The sequence below is a fragment of the Varanus komodoensis genome, unplaced genomic scaffold (assembly GCF_004798865.1).
Source record: "Varanus komodoensis strain SLA01 unplaced genomic scaffold, ASM479886v1 scaffold1, whole genome shotgun sequence".
NCBI lineage: Eukaryota > Metazoa > Chordata > Lepidosauria > Squamata > Varanidae > Varanus > Varanus komodoensis.
In genome coordinates this window covers 92,208,185-92,232,270 of record NW_025335268.1, presented here as the reverse complement: position 1 = coordinate 92,232,270, position 24,086 = coordinate 92,208,185, and the positions used below count along the sequence as shown (strand labels likewise).

The window sequence follows — 24,086 nt, the reverse complement described above, 5'->3', positions numbered from 1 at the left end:
TTCCAGCATTAGACTCTTCTCCAGGGAGTCCTTCCTTCTCATTAGGTGGCCAATGTATTTGAGTTTCATCTTCAGTATCTGGCCTTCTAAAGAGCAGTTAGGGTTGATCTCCTCTAAGACTGACCGGTTTGATCGCCTTGCGGTCCAAGGGACTCACAGGAGTCTCCTCCAACACCACAATTCAAAGGCCTCAATTCTTTGGCGCTCAGCCTTCCTTATGGTCCAGCTTTCACAGCCATACATTGCAACTGGGAAAACCATATCCTTGACCTTGATTACGCTGTACTTGTTTAAATTATCATATCCACCTTTGTGTGAATATAAGATACAGAAAGACTCTCATTAACACACACACACTCAAACAATGACAGAGGAACACTCAGACTCAGTCTCTCAAATGCACACACACTTACAGCAGAAATTAACTACTGCTCATTCTGCCATGTCTGCTGCACTTTTCCTTTACCACTGCATAAGTTGCCAAATCAAAGCTCCCCTCTTTGTCACTATGCATCCTGAAGAGCTCATCCTCAACTTGCTGGCCTCTCTACTGCAGCCTGCTGCCCCAACCAGCCTATTGCTCAAATTACAGACAAAGGTGCTGGTGAAAAACTATCAGCAATTGTGTTTCACTGCTACTGCCGACAATGCCACCACTACTGTCAAAAGCCTTATCAGCAGGGCTGAACTGGCCCAGAAGACTACCTGTCTTTCCTCTCCCTAGTCACCCATTTTCAATGATGTATATGTGGGCTGACAATTCATGTGCGCACATACAGAAACAACTGGACTCACCAAAGGAGACCCATTAGACATTATCTGAGAACTGCATTTAATTCAGGAAGGGTCAGTAGCCCATTGCAACCCAGCATCAGTCAACCCTAACCCACTCCTGCCTTGGGCAAAGTTCTTTCGCTGCACATGGTAGTGAGAGAAAGTTCTTTCTCTCACTATAATACAACTAGCATTGTGTTGATACCATCATCCTGCTTCAGAGAATAATCAATTGCAATAAATGTAGGATAAACTTATTTTATAACCTCTCCTTTAGCCAGTTGTTGTCTCGGAGTACTAAGCCATTTAACAGTGATTTTGATAAAACTATTGTCATATTAAAATAAATTTAAGAGTTAGGTTAGCCAGCAAAAACCATGAAATAGCTAATTTTACTAAAGCACAAACAGGATATTCTACAACAACAACACCACCACCAACAGTTACAAACACATTCTTGAATGTCAATCCCTCAAAACAACTTTCTGTAAAACATTGTGAAGCTCTTTCCTTCACTCTCATTGCATTTGTTACTATTAACGCAATTTTCTTTTCCTTCATTCATCTGCTAAGAAACAGTAGTTTAAGATGAAAATTCCCTCACTTGTTTCTATCAAAAGGAATTCTTACCCATTGCTGTCTCCAGGTCTTTCCCAACATTTTCCCAGCTGCCCAGAAAGCTCTCAAGAATGAAGCGATGGCTTTGGCCAAACACACAGTAAAATGTCCTTTTATCAGAACAGATGTCGCAGTGACCACAAGAGACAGAAAAACAATGTTAAGGATACACTGGCTGGATTTTAGATTAGCTTGAAATATACAGACACATACCACAAGATAGAGGTGGTCTAAACGAATCTGCTAAATATAGCTATCCTGATGCAGCATACTCTCAAAAGCAGCCAACAGTGGAGTGTGATAGGGACTGATAACTATAGCGGTTTCCTCTTTACTCACATCCTGTCTGAATGCAACCCTATGTACAATTTGTCAACCATGGTCTCCCCAAGAGACAGTCAAGTATTTCAAAACAGAGAGATATAGGGGAACTCTTTATTTTAATAAAATAAAAAGCAATGCTATACACAACTCCCACTGATACAAGGGGACTTAAAAGACACTTACAAAGGTCAAAATCTGACATATATTAGAAAGCTCTTTATCACTCGGGAATCTTCTGCTTCTTTTGTTAATGCATTACTTTGATTTGTAGCTTGCACTTTTCTCAGTTCAAATGTCAACACACCCTCCAGTAGGCAAAGACACATATCACTTGTCCAATGCAGATGCTGGTTCACAGTGCCCACAGCTAGATTCTGATGCAATTCTATAATGCAGCACATGTATGGAATAACCTCCAGAATCTTATTTCTCTCTAGTTCCTTTAGAGAGAAAGTATGCACATGTATGTGTGAGAATATCCTTGGAAAGAGCAGCAGGAGGGGAGTGGGGCTGCTTTTATGGTTGCTCCCTTTTTCCTTGAATTGTGCCATGCATTTTTCCTCCTCTGGCCTCCCATATTCCTCCCAGTCTGAGGTTCTGAGCTGGAACCTACTGTTAAAGAGGCAAACACTCTGTGGTACATTTTTCTAACTTTCATAGTCTAACACCTATGACCCCAAAGATACTTCTGTAGAGGGCACAGAAATTATAAAACGCAATTCCCAAATGTGTACAACCTGATCAAAAATGGTGGGTGAGAGATTAAAAATGTGCATCTGCTAGAGCTTCTTATTCATAGGTATCACAAGTAAAAGAATGTTGAAAATCTGCCTTTCCTCAGGGCCACTAAAAGATCTTAAAAGCTACCATAAACACATTTAAAATTATATTTCTGTCTTTGCATATGCATAAACCTGGAGGAGGTTCAAAAGTACTTTAAGTGGTCTGTGTGAAATTACTCAAATGCAGAACTGTAGATATGATAAGGAAACTGAACTTTCACCAACCATAAGATTTCTTTTTAAAGAAATTCCAGCAGATAAGAGCATTGCTTCCCCCCGTCCCAAACCCTGTTTAGAACTGCTCAAACATGTCACATGCCATCATCAGAATCACCCAAAAAGGATGAGTATGGTCACTTCCAAAGCATGTGGGGAGAAAGAAACACCTTTTTTTTCTTTCTTTCAAGGGGTACATCCCTTCAATGTTAATTACTTGTAGGCCACATGATGGCAGTGGTCAGGTCTGAAACCAGACGTTGCTTGATCTAGAACCATACCTAGATACGACCACCCTTTTTCTTTCTTTTTATGTCATTCCCTTATCTCTGCTTCCCACTGCCTCACGCTAGCAGGATCCTGGAGAAGGTAGAGATCACTCTTACTAGAGATCTGAACTGATCACTTGTAGATGAGTTTTTGCAATTAGGGAGAGAATGCCTATATCATGGTTGCCCAACCATGATATAGAGCAATAAGAGTGATTTCCCTTTACAGCTACATAGCACCAGCCCAGATTCAGCACTGTACAAATATAATGGGGAAGAAGCAGGGGATTTTTTTGGACTTCCTCATTCTAGCTGCTTCTCTAGTTTGACACAAGTTAACAGTATGGTAAAACTGACTATACTAATTCAGATGTAGATTTAGTGGTTAATTTTACAAGAAACACACAAAAGAAAAACAGATTCAAAAATGTAAGAAAATGAATTCATAATGGCAGAACACAGCCTTCCCCTTTCAGGTAGCTGGTCAGGCACTATATTTTTAAAAAGAGAGTAGTGGAAAGAGAATATTGCCAAGAGCCAGTGCAGGCAAATACTCCACTTGTGGAAAGGATCTAAGGTGCCTCCTTTGACTTCCTAAAAAACTTATTCCAAGAGCTGTGTGGTTCCTCTAGAGTGGCACTCTATAAAGAACAAGGGGCTGCTTTGTGCCCCTATCATCATGAGTGGTTGGAAGTACTTTTGCTCATATATTACAGATTCATGGTGAGGATATCTGATCCATATTACTCAATACCCATGATGTCAGAAGTGTCATCTAACAGATGCCAACAATAGCTCTATATATCTCGCAATAAGCTGACTACATTGCTGTATAATAGTGTCATCACCCCTACCACCCAAATACTGTTCAAAGTGCTGAATAACTCGCAAAACTGGTTTGACTTGAAAATATGGTGGGATAGAGAGAAATAAATAAATATTTGAACAGCAAGTAATGAGGGCTCTTCAAGTCCCTGCAAAGTTATTGCCTGTACATCCCTAGAGAATACAAGTCAGCTAAGAAATAGCCCTGCATATATCTACCAAGCTAGATTTCTTACAAGTCAACCATGTCCACAGACAGAAGTTTATATTCCATCTTGCTGTCTCTGTCTCTTTATCTTTTCTAAGGTTAAAGTGGAAAAGCTGACTTTAGACTGCTTTCTCTGGGAAAAAGTAATCTCCCAGCCTAGGGTCAAATTCCTTTATCCATCTGGAAATTCATTTCTCAACAAGCCAGTAGTTACAAGTAATCTAGACAATTACCAAATAAAGGAACTTCATTGTCCAAATACCTAAAAACTGAAATATTATTTTCAAGCCCTCAAATCAGGTTCTGATTGTATAACTCAAATTTGATTAATGAAATCCAACTGGGTTGCTGCATTACTCCAACATTCACAGCCAGCACATAGGTTATAGGATCCTTGCAGCCTAACTCAACAGTTTGGAGTCACTGTCCTAATATAAGTACTGCTATGTCCTGTGAGTTAATCATCATCTAATATAGCATTCATTTACTCAGAGTTCTTGAAAATATGATCACTACCAAGTGATCACTGGGAAGCCTAGTCCTGAAATCTGACTCAGGCAAAAACCCTGTTACAGTACCTCAGGGATATCACTAACTGGCTTCCTGGACAACAGCTGATTTCTGATAAGTGAACTCAAAAAGTGACAGGTGCAGGTCATTCTTAAAAGGTTAACCCAGTGGCTAATATTTGGGTTTGTGGTCCAGTAAAAAGGATTCAAGCTTGCTGGATATATTTATTAGATCCACAATTTTCACCATCTGGAGCTTATCAGGTAGTTAAGTGAAGACGGATATATACTGGGAGTTTAGGAGCCAGCCACTAACAAAATAAGTGAAAATCAGAAAAGCTGATAGATCTCTACTGCAAGTGCTCCAGAGACCTATCAATATATCTGGATCTACTCTTTGACACTCCTGCAATGCAGAATAAGGGAAGTTGATAGGTGAGGATGCAAAACATACAAGCTAATAGCTGAAATATTTAATGTAAATATAATATGTATCTTTAAAATATATTTGGTGAAAATGAAAAAAAAAACTGTTGTGGCACTATATGAACCTCATTCAAACATAATTTAGGCACCCTCTCTTTTCTCCTTGCACTACTGTAGGATCAGCAAGATATGCTTTCATTTTCAACTAACCATGGTTTGCTCTTATGGTCAAACTGAGAACTGCAGTTACCTTTATTGAAACAAGCCGGGACCATAAATCAGTTTGCTCTGGTTTAGATATAATGCTAAATGGATCTAGCTGAAAATGGGAAACAAGCACTTCTTTCTCCTCCTTGCAACTGAGCAAGAAGTAAAAGGAGGGGAGAGCATACGACACTCACCAAGGCTCGTTTCCTCTAGTGTAAATCTATGATTTAATACTGGATCCAAAAGAGACTAATATGCAACCAAATGACCACAGGTATAAGGCAATCTTCCCAAGCTTAACAACCTCCAGACACTTTGGATTATAACTCTCAGCATTCCTCACCATTAGCTATACTGAGTGGGGCTGATAGGAACTGAAATCCCAAATATTTGGAGAGCACAGTTTGGGGATGGGGTTTTACTGCTTCCATTGTTACATGAGGCATTAAGCTGTTTTCCTACTGCCTCATCTGCTTGTAAACTGTAGTCCAGCTCATGTTGGACCTTGGCCGCAAATTCCAAACTCCTGTAGCTCATGAAACATCTCAAGTGACCATACGGAGAGTGGCAGGCAATCGGGAGTGTGGCGACAGGCCCAGCATTACCATGTGGGCTGGCCTGGGCAAGCCAAGGTCCACCAGGGCTGACACTGGATATTGTAGAAACCTTTCTAATTTAAAAAAAAATCTAGTGAGGGAGTGGACAGACAGAAATATAAATTATAACATATGCACATATTGCATCTGCTCATATCTACTTTTAAAATATATGTAAATGTGTTCAAGATCAAGGCACTAGAAGCAAACTCCATTTTATTCCTGATGGTGCTCTGATTTGAGTCAGTTTAAAATGCAGGACTATACATGATCATTTTTTAAATTCAGGGTTGACAACCAGGAGGTAGTTGCTTTTGCCCCAGTGTATTAGGACTGTAGAGCTGTAAACCACAGAATGACAATGAGTTGGAGAGAAGATGACAAATGCCGGGATATGCTTCACAACTGAAAGAATACAACATAGCCTCCCCATGCGTCTGGGGTCCAAAATTACCCAGCTGTGTCACTGCTTGTAAAGCTACAAATTGGAACCATGTTTTGCAAATCTGAAGAAAATTAGAATGGATTGTTTTGAACCCAGATAAACACTCAACCAGACATGAATAAAGACAAAAGTCAGGTTTAACTCTCCTACCAGTAAAAACAACTTTCCTCTATGAGAGAAAAAAAATATTCCTCTATAAAATGAGCACAAACTCTTCCTCATTTCCATTGTCTTACTCAGCAATAAATAACCTTTGCTTCAACTTTTCTTTTACCTGACTCCTGCTGAAATATGTCGAGTTCTTTCTCATTTCCTGACTGAAAGAGGATCATTTTTGTGGAGATACTTAACCGACAGACAAAAAATTCAATAGGTTAAAGATTTTAAAGCACACTTTTTGTTTATCAGGTTTGTTCTACACTCACTTGCCCTGTCACAGCCACCTATGCAAGTGCTTGCCAGGCTTCCTCCAATACAAGGTCATTTGTGCTAAGCATGCAGCACTAAACAGGAAGGAAAGAAAGTAGACCTGACAAGGATTTCTTTTTTCCAATTGTTTTATAATACCAGCCACAAAATGACTGCTCCCACAGAAAAATATACTGCTGAAATGGTTTTAAAAAAAAGCTTGAGGGGACTTTTATGTGGAAGGACTATGTAAGTACCATTTAGCTCTTGTATTTGAAACTAACTCCTAGAATCAAAATTCTTTAATTCTAAATGCATGCATTTTGCACCAGGCTCTGATTTTAAAAATTCATACAACTAGATTTGCAAAGCATGAAGTCTGTCTGTTCCTGCCTCATAGCATACAAATGTACTATACAACTGTACTAAACTATTTTCAGTGGCAAGCGTGAAACCAGAAGACCTGTTTACCAAAGGTCTGCCTCTAAGATCTGCCTCTAAGTTACGCCTTAACGGAAATGTGGGTCTACTGAGGCTTACTATGCAAATAATGCAAACTGTATTTAGAACTCTCTCAATTTTACCAGGAACTAAGTTGCTTTAACTGAAAATGGTGTAAGAGCATTACAGTAATACAACTTGGTTAAAGTGAAGTATATTTAGCTCTACTGCTTTCATGCTAGAAAAATCTGTATATATCTGGCTGTTGAACTTATGAATACAAACATAAGCATCAGGGATGGCCAATGACAGCTTGTCCTCTAACTGTAGGCCCTGGGACAATTTTATGTGGTTCCTGGGTTGCCCTACCCAGTCTGAATTAAGAGATGCCAAATCACTGACAAATAGATAAAACTTCATGCTTCACTGAGGTCTAAGAGAAGCCACAATATACATCTTAATATTCTCTGGACACAAAATATTTCAGTATTTTTCACAATTTCGTTTGGTCTTAAAACTTTGCTACATTAGAAATGAAAAGAAAACTTTAAAATGCCTCTGTACACTCACAAGCCACATGGATCACTCTCCATGGCCAACTGGGGAAAGTCTCCTAGGATAGGTTACTGGAAGGCAAGGGAGTTGAGCAGGGGTGGATGGCACTCAAAAGGGAGGTTTTGGAGGTGCAAGCCTTGACGATACCTCTAGTTAGTAAGGCGGGGAGGTGAAGGAGAGTGCCGCCATGGATGTGAAAGGAGGTGGTTAAAGAGATTAGACGCAAGAGGAACCTCTGTAGAAAATGGGTACTGGGGCAAATAGACAAAAGGATATACCAGGAGGAGGAGGCCCATTGCAGAAGGATTCTTCGGAAGGCTAAGGCTGATTACGAGCTGAGACTTGCCAAGAATATCAAGAGCAACAAAAAGGGCTTCTATCAGCACGTAAATAGCAGGAGGAAGGGGAGACAAGTAGTGGGACCGCTAAATAAGGAGGAAGGGGATCCAGTGACCGATATGAGGGAACGGGCACAGATGGTAAATGAGTATTTTGCCTCTGCATTCTCCTCAAAGCAGGACGGGGGAGATTTGCATGGGAGATTAGATGAGGCCAGGGACTTAGAGGCACAGATTAGAATCACCCCCCTAGAAGTCAAGGGGTTTCTCAGGGCATTGGACGTTACAAAGTGCCAAGCCCTGACAGGCTATACCCGAGAGTACTTCAAGAGTTGCCAGGGGTTCTCTCATGCCTGCTGGCCTCCATTTTTGAGGCCTCGTGAAGAACAGGTGAAGTTCCAGAGGACTGGAGGGTGGCGTCAGTGGTCCCAATTTTCAAAAAGGGTAGTAGAAGGGACATGGGGAATTACAGACCAGTTAGCCTTACGTCCACTGTAGAAAAAACAATGGAAAGGCTCATAATAGCGAGAGATCTAGTGATGTTAGATAGGGAAGGAACACTGGCGGCCACACAACATGGTTTCCACAATAACAGGTCCTGCCAGACAAATCTTGTGGAATTCTATGACAAGGTTTCAAGGTGACTAGGTGGAGGGGATGCAGTGGATGTGGTTTACCTGGATTTCAGCAAGGCCTTTGACAAAGTGCCCCATGATATCCTGGTTGAGAAACTGAGGAGTTTTAGGATACACCAAAGCACTATCCAATGGATTAGGGCATGGCTGACTGACCAAAAGCAGAGAGTAACCATTAATGGGAAATCATCGGGATGGCGGCCAGTGACAAGCAGGGTCCCCCAGGGCTCTGGCCTGGGGCTCATCCTGTTTAATCTTTTCATAAATGGCATGGAAGAAGGGGTGGACAGTCTGCTGATCAAATTCGCAGACAACACTAAAACTGGGGCAATGGCCACAAGCAGGTACTCCAGATCCAAAAGGATCTGGACAGACTATGGAAGGGGGCAGAAGACAACAGGATGGCATTCAATGTAAGTACAAGGTCTTGCACTTGGGGCATAGGAATGGGTGTCATAAGTACAGGTTAGGGGACAAGTGGCTGGAGAGCAGCACTTGTGAAAGGGACCTCAGGGTGCTGGTTGACTGCAGGCTGAACATGAGTCAGCAGTGTGATGCGGTGGTCAAGAGAGCAAATGCCACCCTTGGTTGCATAGCCAGAAGCGTGGCTTCTACACTGAGAGAGGTATTACTACCATGCTATATGATTCTGGTGCACCAGCAACTGGAGTACTGTGTTCAGTTTTGGGCCCCTCATTACAGGAAGGATATAGCCAAGTTAGAGTCAGTGCAACACAGGGGCACAACTCAGGGAACCAAGGTTCCATTTAGATGTCAGGAAGCACCTCCTGACAGTTAGGACCCCGAGGGTATGGAATGGGCTTCCACAGGAGGTGGTTGATGCCCCATCGGTGAGGATATTCAAAGTCAGGCTAGACATGCACATGGTGGGCATGTCATGAGTGGAGCCGGCTGGAGACCCCTTCTGACTCATTCTGTTTCTATGTTTCCATAGTCTCAGTGGCCAGCTCAGCAGAGCCTCCTCAAGTGTTTCTGAGGCTAGTAGATGCATCAAAGGTTTCAGGAATAGTAAAGCAGGCCAGATTAAAATAATATATGCTTGTCAACAATATCTAGCTTCCAGGCAATTACTTATACAAGTTAGCTTAATTGATTTAATGCATGTGAGCATCTATTTACAATTCCACAGATGTGTCCGTGTTCCTTAGTGGCAGAGGCAATAAGTAATGCCCACAGTATACAGGAGAGTCAATATTTGAGCCACATTAAACTTCCATATATGCAAAAATGGGCATAGAATAGCTAGAAAAGGCATTCAAGAAAAAAATCCATACATAGTAAGAACACTCCTAAAATCTGTCTCTAATGCAGTTTTGCTTAAAGCCCATTGGCGACTCATTCACTTTCATGACAGTCAGTTTAGTTTAGTTGCTACAATTCACAGGGTGGCCTTTCAGAAGTAACTAACCTATTAACTGGTAAACAACATGCCTAACCTATGATTCCAACTTGAAATCCCTGCAAATATAGGAGGCAAACACAATAGGTTTGGAGAGACCAAACTAAAATACACCAGCTAGTATGAAAATCAGCTTTGCCCAAACGGTTGCAACAAATCACACAGATATACCAATAACAATGGAATAAAACAGAATTCAGTACCACTATTTAACATACAGAAACAAACCTTCAGGACTCAACTTCTCTTCAAAGTAAAACATACTTCATTAGAAAATGCTACAGGTCAAGGTCTAATGCAAGTGTCAATATAATACATTGGCCACCTCATCCTCACAATCTGGTTTAAGTACATTCAAGATTAGAAAAATAGTAAAAAAAAACAAACATATACCAATTCCTAAGTCCAAAATTAAAGCAATTCACAATATATTCAGAAGCAAATAGGCTAAGCAACAAATCGGACTGTCACAGCTCCCTCAAAGAACAATCTGCACAACTACTAACAATAATGGTGCAAACCTAACTTGGACTCTCATCAAACAGAGATTAAAAACAACCAAGAGACTGAAATTAAGAGTCACAATGACAGGTTCACACAACACAATAAACAACCACTAATGCTTTATTCACGATCAGTTACGAACCATGCTTTACAAACCCTGATGACACGATGCATTGTGGGTAAAGGCCCACAACAATCAAACCACTTGCCCAGAGTGGCAAACCCCCCTTCTGTTCCTGACAACTGTCTCACTAGCAAGCACTGCTGACAGCTGCCCCCAAAGAAACAATTGGGGGAGGCTGTCAGAGGCTCCCCAGAACTCTGCCGTGTGCTGCTGACCCTACCCACAAGGTGCTCGGGGTGGCAGCATACATCAGAAATTGCTGCTGCCAGCTGCAGCAAACATTATCACTACCATGAACCCTGTTGGGATTTGTGGAGGAGGCACACAGCAGAGAACCCTTCTGCCAGCTTTGAAAGTCTTTTCTGGAGCTGGCAGCAAAGTCCCAACAGAAGCTGGGTCTTCTGTGCAACCTGCTATTAAGGTCTACTTTTGAGGCAAGACAGAGTGGATGGGTCACCCACAACACTGACTCACACTTCTCCAGCCAGTGGCACAATGACAGGCTGTCATCACTGAGTGGCTTAGGCAGTCTACTCTTGAGAAGCAGCAGGGATAACATCTGCCCTGTGCTTGGATCAGCAACATGCAACCAACCAGACTTCCCTGTGGCCTGCTGAAGCGAGACCTCTTATGCAGCAGCCAGGGATGACATCTTTGCCTGCACAGTGGCCTCCCTGCTTGCTGAAGATATCTAACCCCACACAGACTGTAAGAGGTGGGAATGCATCTCTGCTCTGTGCAGCTGCCTCAGCATGGGAACCAAGGAAACAAGACTTGTGCCCTTAAGAGCAACAAGATCAACTTCCAGTCTCAGCTGCAGCAACATGCAAGAGGTGCCTGCTGCAAGGGCAGCAGGCAGGCCCCTGTACTTTGTCCCAGGTGACACCAGAAGTTAATTCCATTGAACTTCAAGGCATAAGCCCTGTTTGCACAATGGGACCTCTCTGACACGCTCACTGAGCAGAAATCAACTCATGACTGGGACTCTCAGGGAAAGGAGACCAAAGTGTCCCCTGACAATAGGAGAGGAGAGAGAAGGGCACAAAGTAGCCTTAATGAACCCGATTGTTTGCTGCACTCATTATGGGTGCTGGTGGGGAGGTTCCATGAACCCATCATAAAGAACCACCACAATGAGTTGGTGTTATGTGCAAACCTACCTAATGTTTACCCCAGAGTTTAGGAATTAGTACTTATGAATAAATACAAAAGTAATCAGACCACAAACAAGGAGATTAGATGCATCATCATTATTTAAATGTGTGTGTTTTTCTACAATGCATTCCATCAAACAGAAAGCAAAAAAAAAAAACCCCAGAAATTTTTCAGATGAACACTTAAAATGAAGAATAGAAAAATGCAGCAATCAAAACAGCTATAGCTATTAATATGCATCATAACAACAAAACATCAGAGTTCTATTAAATTTTTTTGTGAACAGAAAAGTATTCAGCTAGTCTCTAAACAAACTCAAATAAAGTACCACTGAGAAGCCATTTGGGAAATGAGTTTCACTGACAAGATACCACCACTGGAAAAGTCATCCCTATGGCAGCCACTGGCCGACTAATGTATGCCACTATTCCCCAGTTCCTGGAAGATATTTTAACAATTTGACCTGATGCTATTCAGCATATTTCCCCTTCCAAAAATCTGGTTCTCTCAAATTTTCTCCTTACAGCACATCCCAGGAATCTCTATCTTCTTGTTTATTTACTGGTTAGAATACGGATACTAAAACAATAGTTATTGCTACTAACTGGGCCAAAGTCTCCAAACTAACCTTTTGGCCTATTTTGCAGAGGAGGGGGTAGTAGAAAAATCAAGATCAGAAAGGAAGCTTAGGGGTGCTTGGTTTCTTTTTATCCTATGCAGTATTGAAATCAGTCAGACATTTCTGCCTGGCTCTGTAAGCGGCATTGATAACTCTACAGAAAGCAGAAACACATGCCCCACCCTGCTTGGAGAGGAAGAACAAGTCTCACTTTGACAAACAAGCAAATATGGAACTGTGTATTATTCTTTGGGTTGAGATTACTGGATGGCTTACAGGATGCATGCTAAGAGTACACAGGATTTGTGCTAGGCATGTCAGGAGTGGAGGATTTCAACTGGATGGAGAGGAACAGAAAAAAGATTAACATTCTCATGATAGACAAGGTATTTGTATGGCATTCTTTGCACTATGCTAGGTTTTATTTTTATTCTTATGTACCATATTTTTCGCTCTATAAGACGCACTCCCCCCCCCCCTCAAAAGTAAGGGGAAATGTCTGTGCATCTTATAGAGCGAATGTGTGTGTGCCCGACTCCCGGGACACTGCCGGCCACCTGCACCACATAGCACCACCTGGCTGGCACGCGCTTGGCGCGCACTGCTCCACCCCCCACCTCCGGCACAGGTGAGAGCTGTGCCGCTCAGGGGGAGGTGTGTGGAGGAGGAGGAGGAGCCGCGGGCTTTAACCCACCGGCCGCACGGAGAGACGGACTGCTCACCCCCACCACCTGGGAAGACCTGCCGCTGCCTGGAAGACCACCGCCAGCATGCTGCCAGCCCCACATGGCACCACCTGGCTGGCACGTGCTCAGCGTGCCCTGCTCCGCCCCCCTCCTCTGGCACAGGTGAGAGCTGTTAATCACAGGTCGGTGTGTGTTTTCAAATGGCAACCCGTCTTTTAATGAAGCCCATGGGGAAGTGATGGGGAATGTGCCTGTGATTATCAGGAAGCTTTCCATGGATCAGTTATCTGTTAGTTGATCAGACACATTTTTTTTAGGATCAGCGGATATTTGAACAGCATTACCTTCGTGTATGAAGTTTATTCTTCAAAGGCTACTTAGTCCACTGTGTGTTTGATTTACCGTACAATATCTCATTTTTTGTCAGAAGTTTTTTTCGATTTTCTATTTTCTAGTAGGGCAGCGTGGACATTACTGGCTTTTTTAGATTTGTTATTGAATTGTCTGCAGCAGCTCTTGTATAACTGGTGTAGATTGTGGATTCCTTCAATAATTCCACTGCTGACTAAGAAAGTGATGTCAGTGATTGTGAGCAACAGAGCTTCATAAATTCTGACTCTAGTGATGATGAATTCTATGGGTTCAACGAAAACTAGAAGAGTACTCGAACTTTAAAGTCTCTCTTTTGTTAATGACAGTGATGATGGTTCTTAATGCCACTGTTGACTGCTGCTCACTTTACAAGGTTGAAATACAATATTACTGTATTCTGTTATAGTTTATTAAATACATTAGTAAACCATTTGATTCAGAATATTTTTTTTTCCTGTTTTCTCCTCTAAAAACTAGGTGCGTCTTATAGAGAATAAAATACGGTATATTCCACACCACCATTTAAAAACTATTATTTTATATTTGATGTGTTATATTTTATGGTTTTAATTGTGTGATCTCTCCAAGGAGCTACAGTTACAAGGTGGTACATAAATGTAATTAATATATTAAAATAAATCAGCATGGGACAATTTGTGTACAGTGGAAGTAGATGGGCTCCCATGGATTTGATAATAACAGAAGATGGCTACTATTCTACTATTAGTTATTACTCTGTTCTCTCCCACAGTTAATGTATGAGTATTTTGGAGTCACTCTCACTGATGGAATCAGATTAGGGCATACTGATATACGGACCCTTTGGATGGAGCTGGTCAAGATTTATACTTAATCTGAGTGTTATTGCTGACAAAGGAATGAAGTGCCATATAGAGAGTGGCTTACTCTCAGGTCATCAGAAAGTTGGAGGATCACCCTTCTTAACACTTCTTTGGAGGACTAAATATGTTCCAATGCATTCTGCCCCAACCCCGTAAGGGTCAGGTTCCTGAGCACTTTATCCTTCAACTGTTTGACAGTGAAAGGTTTACACTAGGACTGAATAGTGGGACAGGAGATTACAAGTGGACCCCTCTCAGTCCATTGCTGTTATGGACAACTATCCATTCTATCAAGTTGCAGGTCTTGTCTTGCCCTACTGCAGAATATTTTGTCCCATTCACAGGCCACCACCCTCCCCCTTGTGGATGGTACCTATCCCTCTTTCCCAGTGGTACCCCACTGCCCAGATCTGCCTTTAAAAATCATATCCCATTGCTCCATGCAGTTGCTCCTCAAACACACTGAATTTTAGGGATTTGGTAGATGGGCTGAACCTACTTTAGTCTCCAAAATAAGCCATCTCACTAAAATGCAACCTCATCATTCTGTGAAACTGGAGAAGAGATATAATCTTTTCATCATGGCTTTTAAACCAGCAAATGGTTTAAAAGCCCTGACTCCTATGGCCCTGAATCTGTTTACATATGCAGAGACTGAGGTGAGATTGTGGCATTCCAGTGAGACTTGCAGGACACATAGGATACCCTGTTTTTCATGTAGATGCATCTCTAAAGTTGAGTCTGTCTTACAGAAAACAATATGAAGAAAATATATCTGTATTGCTTCAGATATAAAGGCCAACAATTTCTGGGAGCTTAACATTTGAAACCAATTTCTCAGATCCCAATGTCTTGTCTATTATGCACAATGAATTATGAATACAATATACTGCTACTGGACCAGAGGGCTTCCAGAAGATCCAGGCTGCAATCCTACAGACCTTTCTCTGAGAGTAAGCAGCATTGTTTCTGTTGGACTTACTGCCAAGAAAGCATAGCCAGAATCGCATTATAAGTGCCTGACAACCTGAAACACTGATTACTTTCTCAGTAGTCTCTTTGGGAGGAAAAGAAACACACACAAGTTTTCTCCCATATCAAAGCATGGTTTCAGTATCAGGTAACAAGCAGATAGCTAGTCTTAACAGAGATAGATACACTCATTTCTAGCAGAGGTATAAGAATGTGGCAGACATTTTGTTTCCTAGATTAAAGTCAACAAGCTACTTGCAAGAAGAAAGTAAGAGGGAGCAGTGTGAGAGAGTAGGAATACTGAAAAGTTCACCTAGTGAGAAAATGGAACAGCAGTAACAGTCAAATGTTTCTAGTTACTCTTCTTTCCACAAGGAAGCTCACTCAACTTGAGAATGCCCACTATTTTATATACATTTTCCCACACATCTCACTTTATAGAAACAAATCTTCTACTTTATCCCCTTTGTATGAGGGAAGAAACAAATACTATATTGCCTTGTTATGATAGACCCCAAACTTCAAATCACTGCCCTTCATCTCTTCTAGTGTTCTGGAAAAGATGACAACATTTCTGATTCTGTTAAAGACAGTTAACAGCCTTTCCCCTGAACTTCCAGCCCTGCAAAACATGTATCTGTGCAACAGAAGAAAAGTTTGAAACATGTCATTATTACTCATTTTACTACAAACAAAGAAGAATCAGAAAGAGCCTGACCAACTTACTGTAATGTATCTGAATTCCTGATGGCCTCTAATAATAAACAGCAGATGCAAACTTCAGCAGCGTCTCTTAGCCCACTTCTCTTGCGTTAATGTTACCGTCTCACATTCACTATTTCTCCAAACCACACATCTATCCATATATATGTCTTCTCTTCTTCAGAGCAAGCAAGTTTCTAAGAACTCAGTGTTGATATCAATAGGATTATTCCTTCACTCAGGCAATTTGCAGGAATTTTGTTCGATTCTCCACAAGCCGATTAGCTGTCTGCTTAAGGAGGAGCACGGAGAGATTTGCTCCTGCTGGCAGCAAACTCAGGAGACAGGCACTGACTGTGAAAACATGCTGTTTCCGGTCTGCGGTAGAGCTAAGAGGTACTTCCTAACTCAAGAGGGTGTATGAAGACTTCAAGAATTTGAACTCCACCTCTTCAGCAAGCCAGACTTTAATCTTAAAGGGTAATTCTAAGATAAGAAGTATGATTACTGACAGCCCTGTTGCATGCTCTTGATCTGCCAGTCCCAAAGAGCTTTCACAGCCATGCCAGCCCAAGAGGATTAAGGGAACAGTTCTGCCTGCTCAATTCCTGCATGCTTTGGGTTATATCTGGGAGTTTCTCTAATGTTGGATAAAGAACACATGAAACTGAGGGTGAAATCTTTATTGATTTATAGTGGCGAGTAATTGGATTCAAGAAAGGATGGGTGGATTTGTTTGTTTGTTTTGGCTAGATATTTGTCTAGATTTCCGTTTTACAGGAATTACATCACCTGGACAGATTAGGTGCCATATCAGTTCAAATGCTCTTCAGGTTAATCCCTATTTATAACAGGTGCACTGTATTTAGCTCTCCCAATCTCCTGCTCTCCTGAACATATTCTGCCCATTCTTTTTTAAAACTAGAACTCTTTCCCAGAACTCTTGTGTGGTGCCACCCCTCAGATCAGTTCAGTTCAAATTCTTTGAAGGCTTTTGCTAAGTCTTCATATCTGAAATGAAGCCTAAAATGTGTCTTCAACTAATGGTGAGGTGTGCTGTAAAATCAATGCATGCTATTAATGTGCAAGATGCTGTATATTCCAACTTCGAAGCCTGGTTCCTTTACCAAGGAATTTAGAATCCACTTTTAAATCATTTCAGGGTTTATTTTACAGCTATTTTATGTGTGCATGTTATTATGTATTTAATTGTTTGTGCTTTAAACTGGTCATGTTTAACTGTTGAAATTCTGAAGGATTGGCTGTCAAACCTATAATGTTATGCTAGACACAAAGTCGCGTCCGACCCATCGCAACCCCATGGACAACATTCCTCCAGGTTCTCCTGTCCTCCACCATCTCCCAGAGTCCACCTAAGTTCACGCCGACTGCTTCAGTGACTCCATCTAGCCACCTCATCCTCTGTCGTCCCCTTCTTCTTTTGCTGTAAATTATTCCCAGCATTAGTCTTCTCCAGTGAGTCCTCCCTTCTCATTAGGTGGCCAAAGTATTTGAATTTCATCTTCAGTATCTGGCCTTCTAAAGAGCAGTCAAGGTTGATCTCCTCTAGGGCTCTGGTTTGATCGCCTTGCAGTCCAAGGGACTTGCAGGAGTCTCCTCCAGCACCACAATTCAAAGGCCTCAATTCTTTGGCGCTCAGCCTTCCTTATGGTCCAGCTTTCACAGCCATATATTGCAACTGGGAAAACCATAGCCTTGACTATACGAACTTTTGTTGGCAGGGTGATGCCTCTGCTTTTTAATATGCTGCCTAGATTTGCCATTGAAATTTTTTCCTAAGGATGAGAGAAGGGAAGGTAAAAGAAAAAAAGATGTGCTCTGTTTAAATATACATATTGAGCTTGGTTTCAGTAAGGAACAAGGGAGTGTGCCTGTGGCTTCGTGGGTAATGTGTGGTATTTTTAAGGAAAGAAAGAGAGAGATACATCATCACACAGGTGTGTATGGAAGCTGTCACTGTGTATGAGGGAAAGAGAATGGGTGGGATCCTTTGAGGAAGTATGTGACCTTTAGATGACTGAGGGAGACAGCAGGTCTCCCTGGAAGAGCAAAGGTCACAGCAGGGAGAGGCAGAGATATGGGGCTGGAGGGAAGTGTGAAGGCAGGGAGTTCAAGCTACATCTGGAAGTTGAAAGTACCGTACTACAGAGATTTAAGGAGGGATGCCACTGTAAAGCAGGAGGTCCCACCATTTATGAATGTGTAGGTATATTTGGGAATTTGAGACATTGCTGTGGGTACAAAATGCCAAATTTGTGGGCTGCCACTTTGCTGTTTACCTGTTGCATCTTCCACATGCAAAAATTTCAGGCTGCACCTTGTTCAGCAAAACATTTTGTTTCATGTCTATCAAACACTGCAATGTCAGTTTAATATGGGATTGTCTAATTAAGCTAATTGCTGGCAATACAGTAGAGTTAGTGCCTCTTCTAGGCATATGTTTTGGCAATGTCCAGTAGTTGCTTCTTTTTGGTAGGTTAGAGTTAGGGTAAGTTTTGTACTGGAAGTGTGTTTAATATTTACTGATGTGCATGCTCTCTTAAATTATTTGCATGCCCATGGAAATTAACAAATGGTCAGCATAAATAGATTTACTGGTTCCTTTGGACAGTTAAAAGACTGATATTACAAAACTGGAAGAATAAACACTAAGTTCCTATAAGGCAATGGATTAAGAACCTTACACTGTTTTCTGATATATGATCAAGTAGCATATAGACATTCATATATAACTTGGATGCTCATTTGGATTTTTGGTCCAATTTTGCTGAAGCCTCTGTATAAATGCAAGAAGGTTTATGCAAATCCATGTATATACATTAAAAATGGGAAAAGGTTAAGAAAAAAATTAAAAATTGGCTGCTTGCAGGCCCCATGTTGGAGACCTCTTCATGGGTGCCATTGGAGGTACCTATGGATGCTGCGTTGGTTTAAAGTACTGTGCACATTGTGATGCTATCAACACTACTACTTTTACATGTTTTTCTTCATCAATCCATGAATCATCCTTTATCACAATAGTCTTTAAATGTTCACCCAAACAATCCTGACAAGATACCACATAACATCAAAGAATCAAGTGCAGTAAAACATTGCCTGTAAGACACCAGGTGCGTCTCAAAGCATGACTCGTGGCACTCAGTACTTCAAACATGCCACCTAGCAGATGCCATTTATCCTGCCTCATAAACTCTATGTTGCCTTGCAGACTGAGTTTTATGCCTGATCAGCACTGTTTAGGATGTAGTACCAACCTGCTCAAGCCTTCCAAGTTTGCCGACTCCAAGAGCAAATATTTGTCTACCAGGCTCTATAAAGCTCAAGCCTATGGCTGACCACAACAAAAATTAAAGTCATCAGCTTCCTATCACCACCCCCAGATAAACTCTCCTACCCTCTTTTATTTCTGGCCAGACCCCCCTGTTTGCAACTCTCCCAGTCATGGAAGCATGGCTGATTGGTAAAGCTGCGACACTGGCATCCAACCTTCTCCTGCCAGCAGGGAGAGCAGCATGCCACTATGCCATTGCTTCACCACTGGTCCTTTCAGCTCTGAAGCAGAAAAGGTGACATGGCTGTGTGCATGTTGCAGGCTTGGCTATCCATACCTTTTTTCTGTTACTTAAAAGTGAGGCAGAAAGCTTGTCACATTCATCAGAAGGTAGCACCATATTTGCCATCTGGGTGGAAGATTACACAAGCCTCAGAGCTTGTTCCATAGTCCAAGCAATTCACCTTTGATATGAGGAAACTGCCTAAGTTCCTGCTCCCTTGGATCTTGACCCCTATTTGGCTTTGTATTTGCTTTGGCATATTGTTGCCTTTGTTCTAGACTATGCACCTGCTTTTGGCAGCTCTAATCCTTTTGTGCTCCTCTGGAATGTTTCCACTGTTTGGGCTACAGATTTGGCTGACTTGGGCAGACAGCTGCCCCCCCCCCCGCCCCCGCCCGCAGAAGTCAACTGATCAGAGTGTGCCCTTGCTGAGACCTGAAAGCACCTTAAGCAAGCTGATTTACTGGACAGGGCAGAGTCTCTGAATCCATGGGGCAACATGCTTCAATAGTTCTTCATTAATACTTGTGTGCCAGATCTTGAGAAAGATCTTTTAGCTAGACAGGTAAGCAGCATTCTGAGGGGTGAATGACTGGCTCCTTTCCTGTTCTGGGACAGCACAGCTTTGCTTCAAATCATGAGAGAAAGAATACAGGATTTTACATTAAAACAGGAAGCCCCAATCCTTTTAGTCACTCCCAACAATGGCCTGTCAGTAGCAATATTGTAAAATCCAGTAAGAAACTTCACCTATTGAAACCTAATATGAGAAAGGACTTGAAGATAATTGTTCCAATCTCAGCATTAAGGCAGAATGATCTATATGAAAATATTTATAGAATCAACATATTATTCCAATTACACAGTAAGCCACAAACAGAAAGGATTGGCGGACTTGGGTACACCACACTAGGCAAAAAATAAAACGTAAAAAACCCCTTTGGGACAAAGATCATGTTTCTGGAAGCCAACAAAAGCAAGGAAGCTGGGGGAAATATGTAGTCACCATAATGAAAAGCTATGCACCAAACACCGAACTATGATATGCCTTACTTTTCTATATATTTATCATTGCAATCTTAAATATCATTGCACAAATTTCTGTTCAGTGTGCCTTTGAAGTATGAGTTAATGGAGTTACAAAGGGGCAGAAAGGAAAATGGCACTCTCAGAGAGAAAACTATCAGTTACACAGAAACCATGGACGGGATTCCAGTGATATGAACAATGAAAGAGTTACAAAAATAGCCCAGCCTTTTTGTTCTCCAGCAGTTTTCATAACAAGCACATGCAAGATGTTCTTGAGCAGGCAAAAGACTGGAAAACTGCTTTAAAAAAATTAAGCTGAAATTATTTCATACATTTGTCTAAAAATGTTTACGGTAATTCCCAAGCTCAAATAACTGCTTTTTAAATGTCATACAATGTAATATATTTAGACTTATTGGATCCAGTATATGTATCTCCCCTTGTGACTATAAAGTTAGGAATCTCCAAAAGAAGAATTATGTTCTTTCTTCTTCTAACTACACTGGGAGGGAGTCACAAATTATAAAAGGTGTTTTGCATTTAAAAATTCTAACAATGCAAGTACTCGCTGCATCACAGCGATGTAGAGAAGATTAAATAATATATTCCTAAGTATTTTTACAATATATTTTGGCAAGTCTTCATACTTCCTGTGAACCATCAGACTTTTGTATTCTATAAAACAAGTTCCATTCTTCAAATTATATTTAAAACAAAACACTTGCACATATTCTCAAAGGCCTGGATAAGTAAAATATATGGAAAATTAAATGTAGTAGACATAAGACAGGATCAATTAAACCAACAGTCTATTAACCTAAAATTAGGAAATTAACATAATACAACCATATTGAACTAGCCTGAAAAACACATGTTCAATTTCTATTAGCTTATGATGCTGCTGATTACATTTGGCTAAACTTAAACAGATATTAAAAACTCACAGATATTAAGGCCAAATAGGATTGCTATGGTCATTTATTTCTGTATCTTGCATAAGAAACAGCACTTCACCCAGTATTTGGAAATAGGATAAGATTATCCTTCCCACAGAGGAGACAGTTGGTAATTTTTGTACTGAGACGAAGTTTTAATTCTTTTTTCTTTGGAATCTATGTCTATCAGTCTTGTCGAGGCTGTCATGAAGATGTACTGATAACTGCATTACCTTACACAAAGCAGTCAAACATTCAGTGACAAACACAGAATTCTCAATCTCATGTTTGCTTCTCATGTGCAAAGGAGAAAGGGGGATCATTCACAGAGGAAAAGCTGCAGTGGTTAAATATGCCCAGTCCACAACTTTTTCTTTGCAACTTCACTCCCCATCCATTCTTCCTACCAGTTTACTATGTCTCAGGTCAAACTGAGGAAAGCAGCTGAGGGAAGGGCTTGCAAAAGAAAAGCAGTAGGCAGGAGAAGTTTTCTCCCTTTCTCCTGAAATACCACTGCCTACTGTCATTTTGCAAATCAGACGCAAACACTGGATCAGGGATGCCACTTGTTACTAGAAGTGGGAGATTGTTGCGACATCTTCTCATGACAGCTTGATTTCCTGCTTAAACAATGAAGGAAATTCACTCCTATATTTTTCCAGTGGGAAACTAATGAATGAATCTAAGATACTATCATTACACACCATCTGCATAAGGAAAGGATAGACAAGGTACAGATGCAAAGTCACACAGTCTCAGATTTAAGGGATGTGGGATAAGAAATCCTACCGTGAAGCTGTTGTTGACATTTTTAGTGCTGGATTCTGCCACACTAGCATCTGTCAGGTCCACCTCATCAAAAATAATTGACTGGAAAATAAAAAATAAATCAAAAACCTGAATGAATGAATGAATTTAAATTATAAGCATATCAATTATATAAGATATAAAGTTAAAATAACTGCTACTGATCTGTCCTAGCAAACCCTAACAGTGCAGTCCTAACTTGCATTTCTGCTGGACGAGGGAATCCCACCCCCACTACTGTAAATTGCCTTCTGTGTGCTATAAAACCCCTTATTTCCATTCATCCACCAACCCGGACATCAGACAGGTTTGCTCTGCCAGAGAAAATACATGAGCAATTAACCCAAAAGGGCTTGAACAGAAAACACACTGTATCCTCAGTTGCCTCCTCAGTGCAGTTTTACCAGGCTAAGGGCTAGCAGTATCAACTGCCCTTCTAAGGGGGCACAGGGCAGGATAACTGAGCAGGGATATGGAACAGCAAGAGAGAAGTGGATAGATCTGAGGAGGCAAGGACTGGGAATCTTCCCAGCAGCCCTGCACTGGAACCAGGCAACCAAATTAATGAACACCACAAAACGTGTGACAACTTTGGCATCAGTATCCTAAAAATGTTCCTACCCCTCACAATTGCAAAAATTAACAGTTAAATAAATAATAACTGGAACTTATTTTAGCATTTAGTTTTCGTGGGCTTTCTCAGCAACATACCTTTGCAGTTTTGGCATAGTACAGAGTTCGTCCTCGCAATTTGAAGTATCGCCTCTTCCAGCGCTGAAATGAGCTGGTCTGTTTCATAAGCATGCCCTCTTTTATTATAGTCTAGAAGCCAGGAAAATAAAGTTTGAAATAATTCTTCATGTACAGCCCATTTACCTGTGCTTGCTTTTCTCCACCACCAAAAAGAAGAAAAGTTCTGCTAAATTTGATAGAAATATTATTTATTGTTTGACTGCCCTCTGCTGGAACTATCCAACAGGTTCATAAAACTGGTGATCTTATCAACATCCAAGTGCAATAAACAGTGGTCAAATACACAGTGTGGAGATTCCATTCCTGTGTATGAGAGATGTTATCATGGTGTGAGGAGGATACAATTTTTGAAGCTATTCAAAGTGATCTTATCAAATCTTGATGATGAATCTTGATTGAGAGCCAGTGTGGTGTAGTGGTTACGAGCATGGGACTCAGACTCAGAGGATCTGGGTTCTAGTCCCCGCTCAGCCATGGAGCCAACTGGGTGACTTTGGGCCAGTCACAGACTCTCAGCCCAACCTACCTCACAGGGTTGTTGTTGTGGGGATAAGATGGAGGAGGAGAATGATGTAACCTGCCTTGAGCCCTTTGTAGGAAAAAGGCAGGATATAAATTGGAAAATAAATAAATAAAACAAAACTCCTAAAAAAATCTCAAAAACTGAGGTCAGAGCCCTGTCCCGTCCAATCAGGAGTCTGATCTCACTTGTTCAACTAAAGTTAGTACAGCAGGCTACCTCATGCAAAGCTACCAGCAGTTGACTACCACAGGAAATGATCTGCATATTTAAGGGAACAGGAAGGGCAGCAATAAAGAGGCAGGAATAATCTTTCCAGCTTTTATATTTGGATTTTTTTCAGATATTCTTGGCTCTTGACTCACTGCTTACTGGCTGGCTAGCTGCCATTTCCCAAGACTGAAGTGCCAAGTCTGTCTACATACAGAGGTTCGGCCTTTCTTTTTTTCTCTGTTCCACAGCTAGCTAGCTGCCTGCACACTCACACACTCGCCA

At 41.3% G+C, this 24,086-nt stretch overlaps 1 protein-coding gene across 4 annotated transcripts in view; it reads right to left on the bottom strand.

The window, feature by feature from the left end:
* Nucleotides 1-24,086, bottom strand: part of DGKD (diacylglycerol kinase delta) — a 103,466-nt gene that overhangs the window by 54,859 nt on the left and 24,521 nt on the right. Inside the window, exons 2-3 of one of the 4 annotated variants that reach the window (XM_044435366.1) lie at nt 23,030-23,140; nt 22,301-22,381 (exon numbers count right to left, since the gene is read on the bottom strand). In XM_044435366.1, coding sequence (XP_044291301.1) covers nt 22,301-22,381; nt 23,030-23,122 — 174 coding nt within the window. In that variant the 5' untranslated portion in view covers nt 23,123-23,140. Of the gene's footprint in view, nt 1-1,404; nt 1,585-15,996; nt 16,290-22,300; nt 22,382-23,029; nt 23,141-24,086 lie in introns of those variants that run through there. The other 3 variants (XM_044435385.1, XM_044435394.1, XM_044435376.1) reach the window with 3 other exon arrangements.